General features: G+C 44.2%; 1 protein-coding gene across 1 annotated transcript in view; it reads left to right on the top strand.

Annotated features, from left to right (window-relative positions):
• The first annotated feature begins 1,365 nt into the window (after positions 1-1,365).
• Positions 1,366-14,267, top strand: part of OPRL1 (opioid related nociceptin receptor 1) — a 35,425-nt gene continuing 22,523 nt past the window's right edge. Inside the window, exon 1 of the mRNA XM_038750707.1 lies at positions 1,366-1,630. Coding sequence (XP_038606635.1) covers positions 1,404-1,630 — 227 coding nt within the window. The 5' untranslated portion in view covers positions 1,366-1,403. The remainder of the gene's footprint in view (positions 1,631-14,267) is intronic.

Raw genomic sequence — 14,267 nt, 5'->3', positions numbered from 1 at the left:
TGTGCTCTCTGGTCTCTGGTTTGCTGAGAGACAGATGCATTAATGATGTGCAGAGCAGGAGGTGGGATGAGTTGCAGTGACAAGGAGGCTAGCCAACAAATGATCACTGCTCAAGTTTTCTCTACGGTACGGCTGCTTAAGGCGATGATATCGGAATTTACCTGGACCCCTTTCAGGCTTCTTTGATGGGGGTGGGCAATTTTTTATCAGCAAAGAGGGGTGAAAATAAGGCTAAAGCAAGTGGTACATGCTCTGGGAGAAATGAGAGTCAAACGTAAGCCAGTCTGGGACGGCAAGTGAATGTCTGCTCCCGAGTCGCCAAACTGCAGGCTGCTCAGAAGCAGCTTGTGTGTTTGGTTAGCGGATCAGCAGTGAAACTGGGCTCAAATAACACCCCTCCTCCTTCTCCATGATCCTCCCTTAGCCAGAAACGTGTGCCTGGGGCTCTCCCCCTTAGAAATCTCTCCGTGCAAGTTGGATGGTCTGAGCCGTACATGCAAATGACTGCAAAGCCTCAGATGCACTGAGTTTTCTCGCACGCAGGAAAAGATCTGGAGATCTCTCGCTTATCTTCGTGTGAGTCTCTCTTTCTCTCTCTCTCTCTCTCTCTCTCTCTCTCTCTCTCTCTCTCTCTCTCTCTCTCTTCCTCTCTCCCTCTCTCCCTCTCTCTCCCTCCCTCTCCCTCTCTCTCTCTCCCTCTCTCTCCCCCCCCTCCGGATTAATCTGTGGACCAGAGCTTGAAAGAACCTAGGGGGTTGATTCCGGTTTTCTAGCAGGAGGCAAAGGAGTGTTCACTGAGGTAAGGAGCCAGTCCAGCCGTTTTAACTTTATGCAGTCCCTGATTCCAGCCGAATGCTGTTTATTCTGGTCAGAGTGGATGCAGCCGGGCTCCTGGTGCAGTGCCTGGAGAGGACCGGATAGCTCGCCATGGTCATTGTTTCATGGGAAAGCCAGGGAATGCGTTTGCCATGTCTGTTCTTTCACTGGAGCAGTTTTGTGGTGTAAAGCCTAGGGATTGTGTGTGTGTGTGTGTGTGTGTGTGTGTGTGTGTGTGTGTGTGAATACAATGCGAGCAGAGAGCTCAAACTGGGGAGAATTGTGTTATGCACCTCAAAGGACTGCAGTACAGCTGTTCTCTCTGGGTATCTGGATCTCTAGTGGTGTGCTCAGGGTGTGAGTGTACGTGGTGTCTGTAAACACTTTACATAATCTTAGCTGGTTTGTTTTAAACGGATGGGTTCCCTGTGTTTCTCAGACTGGTGGTGTTGGTTCTGATGCGCAATGAGGGAGACTGGATGGGACATTGGGACAGTCCTGGTAACGTCGCTCTCATTCTGTAGCCCTCAGGTGCCGCCGCTGCTGCTGCTGCTGCTCCCACCGCCGGGTCGGGGGGAGGGGAGACCATGGATCCTGTTTTCCATCCTTCCCTCTGGGAAGACTTCTATGTGAACAAACTGCTGGGCAATGCCTCCCTGCTGAACATCACCTTCCGGCCCGACTATCCGCTCTTCAATGAGACCCAGGACACGTTCCTCCCCCTGGGCATCAAAGTGACCATTGTGGTGGTCTACCTGATCGTGTGTGTTGTTGGACTGGTGGGCAACCTATTGGTCATGTACGTGATTATCAGGTAGGAGATGGCAAAATCAATCCCCCGACCCTCTGTAGGCTGGATGGGCAAGCTGGGGAAACTGAATCTAAAAAACCTAGGACTCTTTTGTGGCTGTGGTTTTACAAGTTCATTCACTCATTCATTCAATCGTATTTATTGAGCGTTTACTGTGTGCAGAGCACCGTACTAAGTGCTTGGGAAGTACCAGTTGGTAACATGTAGAGACGGTCCCTACCCAATAGCGGGCTCACAGTCTAGAAGGGGGAGACAGACAACAAAACAACACATATTAAGAAAATAAAATAGAATAGTAAATATGTACAAGTAAAATAAATGGAGTAATAAATCTGTACAAACATATATACAGGTGCTGTGGGGAGGGGAAGGAGGTAGGGCCGGGGGGATGGGGAGTGAATCTGAAGTTCATCCCTTTTCAGTAAAGATCCTTCTTGCCCCTTCTCTCCTGTGCCCTTGTCTCCTTCAAGATGATGAGTGTTTTGCACATAGTAAGCGCTTAACAAATGCTATTATTATTATTATTATTATTATTATTATTAACCATTCGATGGCTCTCTGGTGCCCCCTACAGGAGGCCATGTTCACCCAGAGAGTTGGATTTGACCTGAGGGAAAGGCAAAAGATTTAAAAAGATGTAACATTGGTTGTTGCCTCAGTACCTGTACCAAGACTCAGCTGCAGAAGCAGAGCTCTGAGGCCCTTCCTTCCCTGTGTTAGTCCTCCTTAGAGACAGTGACTTCTTCTTTGGCCTCTCCATCACCATGAGGAGATTGGATATGATAGGAAACTCTGGCTAAGAAGCTGGAAAACTTCCTGCCTAGAGTCAAAGTTTTAAGACTCAGCCCCAGGGACCATGATCTGGGACCTAAAGGCTGAGATGCATCAGGATTATGGGCTGGAATGAATATTGATGACTGCACCAGGGCCTTGGGAGACCTAATTATTTTCTTTGAAAAGCTTCAGGGGAAAGGTTTGGGACCAGAGAGACTTACTTTTCATTTTGAGCACTGGGGTGGAAAGGGGGTAGGGATTGTAGGGGCATGAGGGTTGGGAGAAGCAGGCTTCAAAGAGCAAAGAGGTCAGAAAGATGTTCTGGATCTTTTCAGTCGTGATTGGAGACTCTCAGGTCTTTCAGCTGACCAGAATGAGCAGGGCTGGGAGCCCAGTTCAAAAAGTTGTGGGGGGGTCATCACTCCCACTGTCCATGTGGAGTGGATGCCTGTGACCAGGACGGTCTTGGGAAACATGATGAGAGTCTGGGCAACAAGCAAAGTGACTCCATCACAGTTCTGCTTTGAGTGTCCCTGAGTCCCAAGCTTGATGAGATGAGAATAAGAATAATTATGGTTTTTGTTGAGCACCTACTACGTGCTAAGTGCTGTATTAAGCCCTGGAACAGAAGTAACATAATAGGGTTGAACAAAGACCCTGCCCCACAAGAGGTTTACAATATAAGTAGGATGGAGCACATATTAAATCCCCATTTAACAGTTGAGCAAACTAAGGCCTAGAGAAGTTAAGTGACTTGTCCATGGTCACACAGCAGATTGTAACCATCTGAGTATAGCTGGGATTAAAACCCAGGTCTTCTGATTCCAAAGTCCATGCTCTTTCGACTAGAACATGCTGTTTCCCCAGTGGATCTGTAGTTTGAATGGGTAAAGGGCTGAAGGAAAACACAACCCTCTCCAACCTCTTACCCACCTGTGTGAACTCCCAGTGAGTCTGTGCAGTGGGGCTATTTGCCTTTACTTTAAAAAAGGAAAGTTTGGAAGAAGAAACTAAGGTGGGAAAAAAGACTAGAGCCAGAGCACCCAAGACTTCTGGAAAGGGAGACTGTAGAAATGGTATTTAATCTACTGAATGTAATCTCCTGTACTAAGCACTTGGAAAAGTACAACAGGAGCAAAATACACATTCCTGGTCTTAAAGGAGTTTACAAGCTTCAGTAACCCCCTCTCTAGACTGTAAGCTTGTTGTGGGTGGGGAACGTGTCTACCAACTCTGTGGGTTGTACTCTCCCAAATGGTTAGTACAGTGCTCTGCACCCAGTAAATGCTCAATAAATGCCACTGATTGATTACAATCCACTGAAAATTAGGATTTGGTTCAGAACTTGGTACAGTCCAGTTCTGGTAGTGAGAGGCACTGGCTTGGTTATGCAATTCGCGTTTCTGGTGGGACTGACAACAGGATGGTCTGGGAGATGGACAATTCTCTTTACTATTGGGGACCAGTGGAAAATCACAGGAGGAATGGCAGCTCGGACATCCCTTCAGTGAGTCATTTCCAATAGAAATTGTATCATGGATCAGGGAGAACCTGGAGGCTATGGGTTCTGGCTTCTAGCATCCTGGAGAAGAATATTCATATGGCAGCTGGGAGATGGAGAAGGTCTGACATCATTCAGGTGAGGTCAGGCAGGTTCTGAAGTAAGCAGAATTCAGACAGTGGTATATGGGGGAACAATAATAATAATAGTAATAATAATAATTATGGTATTTGCTAAGTTCTTACTATATAATAACTGGGGTAGTGCTCACTATAATAATAATTGTGGTATTTACTAAGCACTCACTATATAATAATAATTGTGTTATTTGCTAAGTGCTTACTATATAATAATAATTGTGATATTTAAATGTTTGCTATATTATAAAAATGATTGTGATATTTGAGTGCTTACTAGGTGCTAAGCACTGTACTAAGTGCTGGGGTCATACAGGAAAATCAGTTGGATGCAGTCTCTGTACCACATTGGGCTCAGTCCTAATCCCATTTCACAGATGATGTAACTGAGAAGTTAAGTGACTTGCCAAGGTCACACAGCATTCAAATGGTGGAGTAGGGATTAGAACTCAGGATCCACTAGACCTTGCTGCATCTCTCAAAAAATCAAACAAGTCTAATCCTAATAATAGTACTGGTGGTTTATGTTGAGCACTTATGATATGTCAGGCACTGTTCTAAGTGCTGGGAGAGATGCAACAAAATCAGGTCCCGTAAGGGGTCATAATCTAAGTAGGAGGGAGAACAGGTATTGAATCCCCATTTTGTCAATGAGGGGACGAGGCATAGATAAGTGACTTGCCCAAGGTCACACAGCAGGTAAGTGGTGGAACTGGGATTGGAACCTAGGGTCTCTGACGCCCAGGTCCTTGTTTTCTGTAAGGCCAGGCTGCGTCATAATGGGCTGGGAAGGGGAAGGCAACAAATTACGCTGTACTGTTTTCTTTCAAGTGCTTAGTGCAGTACTATATGCTCTGTACACAGTAAGCACTCAATAAATACCACTGATCATTGATTGCTCCTTTGTGCCCAAGTGGTTATTAGTGGGCACATTGGAATAGCATAGCCTAGTGGGAGTGCGAGCTCCTTGAGGAACCTGACGATCTTGTATCTACCCCAGGACTTAGTACAGTGTTTGGCATATAGTAAGCGTTTAATAAATACCGTAATTATTACCTCAATTATTAAAGAGCATGGGTTTGAGTCAGAGGACCTGAGTTCAAATCCCATCTCCATCACCTTCCTGATACGAGACATTGGGCACTTCTCTCTGCCTCAGTTCCCTCATCTGCAAAGTGGAGATTCGGTAGCTGTTCTCCCTCCTATTTAGACTGTGTCACTTACAGGACCCGATTATCATATATCTATCCCAGTCCTTAATAAAGTGCTTTGCACATAGTAAGTGCTTATCAAAAACCACAATTATTATTATTATTATTATTGTTATTATTATTTGCTTTGCTTTGCCGTGTCCGAAGTTCTCCATGCCCTACCTCCCAGGGTACTGAATGTGGCTTTTGAGTTGATTCGGATGAATCAGCTGGTTGTGTGTAGTCTTATCAGGGAGACAAGGATTTGTTCAACCTCAGATGCTTGCAGCAGCTATAACCTAGAGAGCTGGGCTAACACTCCCGTTGGTGTGGTCACTCAGAGGAGAGCCCTCTGCTTTTGACCAAATCTTTACCTGTCCATTACCCAGAATATTTTGAACAAGTACTTCTAAACATTGTCGACTAATACCCAGTTGAAACAGCCTCTGGTCTTGATTAAAAATAAAACCTTGATAAAATAAAGCAATGTCCATGTAAGCTCATCTCTACCTGGTCTATTGTACTCTCCCTAGAATTATGCTCTGCACACAGTGAGTACTCAACAAATACCACTGATTGATTGATCTGTGGAGGGGTGATTTTATTTCCTTATGGAAAGAAAAGGTGTTTGGAAAATAGTAATTGTATTTATTAAGCACTTACTATGAGCAGAGCACTGTACTAAGTGCTGGTTCCATATGTTTCTGAAAATGCCTGGACTCATTTCAGAAATCTCCCTGGTGTCTCAGATCCTCAAGTAATCAGGGAAGATTTACTACTACTAATAATAATAGTAATAATAATAGTGATAATGATGGTATTTGTTAAGTGCTTACTTTGTGCCAAGCACTGTTTAAGCTCTGTTTTAAGCGCTGGGGTAGATACAAGGTCATCAAGTTGTCCTATGTGGGGCTCACAGTTTTAATCCCCAATTTACAGATGAAGTAACTGAAGCACAGAGAAGTTAAGTGACTTGCCCAAGGTCACACAGCAGACAAGTGGCAGAGCCCGGGATTAGAACCCACGTCTTCCGACTCCAAAGTCTGTGCTCCTTCCACCAAGCCATGCTGCTGCTTCTCTTTGGAGTTCAAAGTGGAGTTAAAATCCAAAGTTCACTGTAGAGTTCTGTACCACTGAAACTTCAAACTTGTTCAGATTTGTATCCTATATCACTGGCACTTGTTTCGGCTTTCCTGTCGCCATCTCTGATGACAATTCTCTTGGAGGTGACTAATGTCAAAATCATGTGCCCCTCTTTAATTTGGAAATCTCATTAGCCCATTATCTTCATTCTTTTCCTTCTTTCTTCATATGAGGCAGTTGGAGTCTGGGATCATGGATTCAGGCTGCCTCAGAAATACAGTTCTTTGGATACCATCCAAGAGTTGGGTTAATCCCAAAGGTTAGAGTGTAAACTCCTTGTGGGCAGGGAATGTATTTTGCACTTCTTTTGTACTTTCCTGAGCACTTGGTATGGTGGATTGTACTCTATAGGGGTCTTGTTAAATGCCATTACTACTGCTACTAAACAAAGTGATGTCCCTAAGTTTCCTATCAGTGAAATTACCCATGGGAATCTCAGGGTAATCATCATCACACACTGAGGCAGTTTAAGTGATCTATAGTAATATTGATGGTATTAAGCTCCTACTATGTGCCAAGCACTGTTCTTGTCCCTGGGACACTCCTTGTAACAATCCTTTTTTTATGGCATTTATTGCTACAAAATAATAAATTCAGACACAACCCCTGATGTTTCCCTTAAGCCTTGTGAAAGGTAGAAAGAGCAGATATCTTATCCCCATTTTGCAGATGGTGAAACTGACACCCAGAGAGGCTGTCCAAGATGACACCACAGGCCAGTGGTAGACCTGGGGTTAGACGTGGGTCTCCTGTCTACCAGTCCTTGTTAATTCCATTCATCCCTGCTGCAAACAAAACCAAGAGAGATTACTGATGTTGAGAGAAGAAACCCAGAAAAACTGAATTGATTTTACCCCTTCCTTCCTCCCAGTCCCTTAACTGATTAATGACAAAAGCACCAGTGGCACTGATGTGAGCTTATCACTTTTGGGTCACAAAATGGACACTTTTGTAACATCAACCAAAACTTTGTTTATCCAGCCAAGTCAGCATTCCCTGACTGCTTTATTATTACTTTTTTTTTTAAACAAAGCAAACAACTCACTGCTGTTTGACTGGGAAAACAATGTGTCTCTTCCTCATGTCTCACAGTTGAAATGATGGGCTTTGGATATCAGGCCAAGGTGCAGGTAACCAAGCCCCTTGCTGAGAAACACATAACAACTCATGAATAAGGTCGTGAGTGCACGGCAAAGAAGTGGAATTTTACAGGCAGTACATGCAAAAAAATTGCTGTTGAGAGGAAAGGGTGTCTTGGCCTGGAATAAGCTGATTTAATTATCACTGGAGAGTTCAACTTCACATTTCTCTTTGGCTGCAGAGAGGCTGTTTCTGAGTGTGTGTATGTGCATCTAAATCTGTATATATATATACATGAAGCACACATATGCACTAGACACCGATGATCTCTACCCAAACAGTGTGCAGTGTGATACATACCTAGGGAATTAGTAGAAACTTTATTAGTGAGTGGAATTCCTAGCTGTCAGTTCCAAAAGTGAACCTAAAATCAGCTCTTCAAATTATAAAATGTCACATGTTGTCACAGAAACTTCTGCTTCAGGGGAACTGCAATCTTGAAATGAGATGATTCACTTTGTTCTCCTCCTCACAATCCATTATCTCAATGGCTGGAAGAATGGTGCTTAAAGTGCATAGGAAGTTAGATAAATTCCAGGATACTTTTCCAGATAATGAGATGCAAAACTGATTTATAGTCCAAAGTTGTACTTTACTGTTTCCTAATGCTCCACATCCATGAACAGACAAGACCAGATGATGCTGCTCTTCCAGGACCGACCAAACTTGAAGAGTGAATGCTCTGTCCTCAGTGGCAGGTTTCCTCTCTAGGTTGGTCCTTTTTCCTTCAAGAGATGCAAGACCGCAAGGGACAAGAGCCTTGTTTGGAGCCACATATTTCTGCAGAGTGTCAGAATGGGTGTGAATCGAAACCGGAAATTGTGCTGAAGTTTAGGATCAGAAAACCAAACTTTAGTTTTTGGATTACAAAGAAAGGTCCAGGTTTCTGGTCCTGGCTTTTGACGGAGACCCACTCAGCCTCCTTACGTCTCTTCGAGGGAGCAAGGCTGAGGTTCACAGTGGCCTGGTAGTTCCCTGCCAGTGCCATAAGACCTCGTCTCTAGAGGGGAAGCCGTGGCCTTCCCGAAATAATAATAATAATAATAGCATTCATTAAGCACTTACTATGTGCAAAGCACTGTTCTAAGAGCTGGGGAGGTTACACAGTGATCAGGTGTCCCACGGGGGGGCCCACAGTCTTAATCCCCATTTTACAGATGAGGTAACTGGGGCACTGAGAAGTTAAGTGACTTGCCCAAAGTCACACAGCCGACAATTGGTGGAGCTGGGATTTGAACCCATAACCTCTGACTTCAAAGCCCGCGCTCTTTCCACTGAGACTGGGCCTGATGGACATGGGTGGGCCTCCTGGAACATGCAGATACTTCTGTGCTCGAGGGGGAGATCGTGAAGATTTTTAAAGATGTACAGCTGTTTGCTTGGTCTTCCCCAGTGTCATACTGTGGTTTCCTACAGTGAAGCAGCATGGGTCAGGAAAAGTGCATGAGCTTAGGAATCAGGGGAAGTGGGTTCTACTCCGGTTTCCCTCACTTGCCTTCTGTATAACTTCGAGGAAGTCCCTTAGCCTCTCTGTGTCTCGGTTTCCTATCTATAAAATATGGATTAAAAATCTATTTTCTCTCTTCCTCAGACTGTGAGCCCCACGTGGGACAGGAACTTAATTATCTTGTGCCTACTGCTGTCTTTAGCAGAGTGCTTTCTATAGTATTTAAGTGCTTACTGTGTGTCAAACATTGTTCTAAGCACTGGGGTAGATACAAGTTGATTCGTTGGACACAGTCCCTGTCCCACTTGGGGCTCCCAGTCTAAGTTCATCCATTCATTCATTCAGTCATATTTATTGAGCACTTACTGTGTGCAGAGCACTGTACTAAGCACTTGGGAAGTACAAGATGGCAACATATAGAGACAGTCCCTACCCAACAATCAATCGTATTTATTGAGCGCTTACTGTGTGCAGAGTACCCAACAACGAGCTCATAGTCTAGAAGGGGGAGACAGACAACAAAACAAAACATGTAGACAGGTGAGTGCTAAACAAATATTCTCCAAGTGCTAAACAAATATTCTTCTCCTCCTTCTCCTCTCCCTCCGAGTTTTAGTTCCAAATCAGATAAAATTAAAATGAGTTTCACAAAGAAATTCGACTTCTCCTGGCATCCTGTTTCATATGATCATGAGCCAGAAAACAATGTGCATATTCTGGGAGCACCTGGTTCAAAAGAGAGAACCAGATCTCAAAAGATTGGGTGCGAAAGCTTCTTGGCCATGATTTATTTTGTGTGTTCCCCACCTTGCTGGAAAAATTACAGTCCTGTTACTCTTCACAGAACATCGGGTGTGTTTCCTATGTTCTTCAGGAGTTTGGGATTAGCAATCATTCTTTTAATCAAGGAGGTAGACTCTGGCTCATAATAATAATAATAATAATAGTAATGATAGTATTTAAGTGCTTACTATGTGTCAAGCATTTTACCAAGTGCTGGGGCTCATTGTTAAGGAGAGAATGTGGCATGTCCTTGGACCTCAACCTAAACACGTCCCACTGGATCTGTCTGAGATGTTAGGCCAAACTGATGTTGGATCAGTAGCCTGGTCTCTGTGAGCCTCAATTTCCAAGACTTGGAAATGGGAACGACTCTACCATTTTGCATCCACTGTACCATTTCAGGCTCGGTGCACAGAGCCACAGATGCAGTTTCTGGTCACAGTCCTTCTTCAGCCTTTTCCACAGATGCTGTGAGTTTAAACACTTTGGACCCAGAGAGGGTCACTCCATGAGTACCTGTACAAGAACAAGTGGAACAGAGGGAACATGAACTGAATGACATTTCAGCTACACAGTTTGCTCCCAGGAAGTCTACTTAATGAGATAGTGCCCAGGTATAGACCCGGAATTACAGAGGAAAAAGTTGAAACTAATGTAATTTTCCTCCCTCCCCACCCGCCCCCAACTTGTTGATTGGGTTAAGCATTAATCATAATCCAAAAGGCAACGACAAAGCTTTTCAGGTGTAGCCCTTTCCTTTGCCTCTTATGTCCTAAGGGTAGAGTAGTACTTGTTACAGGGAAATTAAATTAATATTGAATAGCCTCTTCTGAATGAGAGTCATCAAAATCTATTATGCCTTAAGAAGCAGTGTGGGAAGCAAAGCAAAGACAAATAATAACAAAATGATGGAGCATAATGCCCTTCAGTTCTGTGAGGGTCAGAGGCTACAACAAGTACAATGTGCATTTCTCCCATTGAGGTCGATATTATTTCAGGAAAGCCCAGTGATCAGCCCAATTAAAGGTAATACTCAGAGTGATTAGTGAAGGTCACATGAAAAGCACCATTTTGAGAACTCCTCTTAGCCTGAGGAAGGTGGTGCCAGCTAGAACAGTAAGGGTTTATTTATTTAGTATCCAGTGGGTGCCATGCACCGCACAAGCACCTAGGAATGTACAATGGAAGCAGTAGACACTTTCTCCCCCCATTCTAATGGGGGAGAGCTGATTGGAAGCAGGTGAACTACATTACTAGGCAAATTGCAAATTATTTCAGTTTTCCAAAGCTTCAGTAATCTCGTTTTCCTTTTAAGGTACTTGCTAAACTCTTGCTTTGTGCCTAGCATTGTGGTAGGTACAAGATATAATCAGTTTGGACACAGACAATGCAAGAGGGAGTAGGATTCGATCACAATTTAATAGGTGAAGAAACTGAACGACAGAGAAGTGACTTGTCCAAGGTCATGAAGCAGGCAAGTGGCAGAGATGGGATTAGAACCCAGGTCCTCTGACTACCAGAGCCTGTGCTCTTTCCTCTTGGTCAAACTGCTTCTCTGATTCCCCTTCACACTAGTCTGAAAAACAAAAAAAAAAAAACCACCTCTTTTTAGTCAGCAGGGGTAGACACTTAAAAATAATTACAACTTTCAACTACTTAGAAGTGAAACTGTGCCTGGAGGATATTTTCTGTCACAAGGCAGGGCGTTCTGGAAGCTGAATGGGATAGATTTTGACATCATAGTGACCCAAGGGTTCTTGGTGTGTGAAATCAGTAGAGAAATGAACTTATAGAGTTTTGAAGTTAAAACTTTGGAGGGATCTTCTAGACTGTGAGCCCGCTGTTGGGTAGGGACCGTCTCTATATGTTGCCAACTTGTACTTCTCAAGCACTTAGTACAGTGCTGTGCACACAGCACTCAATAAGTATGATTGAATGAATAAATGAATATTCTTCCATTTCCTTCCTTGAGTCCAAGTTGACTTCTCCTACCTTCCAGAGTTTTTTCCCAGTTTACAAACCATTCTAAATGTTTCCTTATTGTTATGAATAAACACAGTTTTAACTCAACTCAAATACAGTTGTTTTCCCCAAGGCATTTCCTTTCTTCCTGTGTTAGAGTGAACGTGGGGAATGTTCATTACCTGAAGTCTTCTATGTCCATCAGGGGCACTATTAAGTCCAAGGACAAGAAAAAAGTCTGTTCTCCTGGTTGAAGTAGGCAGCAGTGTACATGCTGGTAGGCAAGAGATTCTGGCTTGTTTACCTTCTGCCTGACTCAACAGAGCACTCTTGTTTACTGTGCCAGAGTGATATGTTGTAAGTTTCTTGAGGGCAGGGATCATGCCATCTACTTGTACTGTATTTTCCCAAGTGTTTAGTTCAGTCCAGTGCTGTACACACAGCATGGCATAGTGGACAGAGCACAAACCTGGGAGCCAAGAGGACCTAGATTCTATTTCTGACTAGGTGACCTTGGATGAATGACTTAACTTCTCTGGGTCTTAGTTACCACATCTATAAAATGGGGATTAAGAGTGTGAGCTCCATGTGGGACATGGACTGTGTCCAACCTGATTAACAGTGCTTGGCAAATAGTAAGTGCTTGGCACATAGTAAGTGCTTAACAAGTACTGTAATTATTATAAGTAGCATTAGAATAAGACTAAAACAAATATACTTAATTTACTAATTGCAAACCCTGCCTTGCTTCCTTTCCTTCCTGACTCTCCCAGGCTTGGAGGTGCCCCCATTCTGTCATTTCCATGCTTAGCTATACCCCTATTCCCATCTCTCCCAATTTTGGGATTGCCCCATTCCCACCATTATCTGGTGTGGCCATGCTCCCATTCCTGGCTCTCCCAGGCTTTGTGATGTTCCCATTCTTGCAATTCCCATACTTGGAAATGCCCCCATTCCCACTGTCTTCAGACTAGACCATATCCCCATTCCTAGCACTCTTCCCACTATTCCAAGTTTGGCAATACCCCATTTCCAACTTTTCCAGGCTAGGCAATGACTCCATTCCTGACTGATCAGGGGCTTGAACAGTTTTGTGACAGAAGTTGTTTCATTTCCCTAGGACGGTTACATGCGATCAGCCCTTGGAGAGTGGAGGACAAACTGGGTGTCAGTGGGATGGAAAACAGAGAGGATATGGCTTGTACCTTCATCTATGGTGACTGTTTTGCACAACAGGGAATGGCCATATTCCACCCCTCTTTTCCCTGAGCTCTCAGCCAATGTGTGCAGACTGCAGCAAGCTGCTGTTGCTCCTCTGAGTCACCGTGTGTGAAGGCAAAGACAAGAGGAAGGGAAAAAAAAATCCCATCATTATCTCGGCAAGTCTGTTGGACGATAGGATGGTTGTCAGCTGGCCTCTGTTTGTGATTACTGTTGCATGTAAATGAGGTAGAATTTAGGACAACATAATCAAGGGAGACATGTCAAAGGGCCCCTAAAGTTATGCTAATGTCTCTTGCAGCTCCCTCTTGCTCCTTTTCCTAGTCTGAAGTTTCTGTTCTGACCACAAATATTTCATAATAGACAATCTGTTCTGCTGCCCTGTTGAGTCTACTGGCAGATGAGACTTCCCCCAAGAGGAGGTCTGCTTAACTTGTCAGTAATAACGCCTAAAATCCTTAATCTGGTAATGGGACACAGTAAAACTAGAACATCAGAAGCGAAGTAGATTCAGGTGAAGGGAAGGCAAGGCAGAGATCAGCTAAACTGCATTGCAGGGAATGGTGTCATAAAGCCCTGTAGGAGAGTGAGGAAACAGCAGGCATCAGAGGTCAGTGAGGAATTCTTTCATTCTGGCTTGTTTGTGTTCACATCAGTGTGAGCATATACACTGTACATAGTCCTGTCAAGTCTCCTCCCTTCCCCCACACCCCATGTTGCAATGAGGAGAGTTTGCTCCCCACAAACCCCTCCTTCTCCTTCCCTTCTGCCTCTTCCCCAGGTCAATGTTGATCAAGGCATAAAAAGCACTCTGTCATTTCAAGGGAAGCTCAAATTTGAATGATGCAAGGCTAGGCCAAGGAACAAAGGAACACAAGCTAGCATCTTTGATGATGATGTTGGTATTGGTTAAGTGCTTATTTTGTGTCAAACACTGTTCAAAGCAATGGGGTAGATACAAGAAAATCAGGTTGGGCACAGTCCCTGTTCTTCATGGGGCTCAGGGTTTTAACCCTCATTGTACAGATAAGGTAACTGTGGCACAGAGAAGTTAAGTGACTTGACTAAGGTCACACAGCAGGCAAACGGTGGAGCCGGGATTAGTACGCATCTCCTTCTGACTCCCAAGCCTTTGTTCTATCCACTGTGCCACGCTGCTTCTGCATTGGATTGGTGGGAGGGAGCACTGGCTAACATGAATAGTGTATTTGTCTGGCAGCGGAGGAATCCGTAGAATGGGTCTCTGAATCCTGGCACTATCTAGGGGTAGCGCTATAACTTCAGGGAACAGCAGACCCAAAACAACTAATTCAGTCGGTGGTATTGATGGAACACTCACTGT

The sequence above is a fragment of the Tachyglossus aculeatus genome, chromosome 8 (assembly GCF_015852505.1).
Source record: "Tachyglossus aculeatus isolate mTacAcu1 chromosome 8, mTacAcu1.pri, whole genome shotgun sequence".
Classification (NCBI taxonomy): domain Eukaryota; kingdom Metazoa; phylum Chordata; class Mammalia; order Monotremata; family Tachyglossidae; genus Tachyglossus; species Tachyglossus aculeatus.
This window is presented reverse-complemented; position numbering and strand designations above follow the sequence as displayed.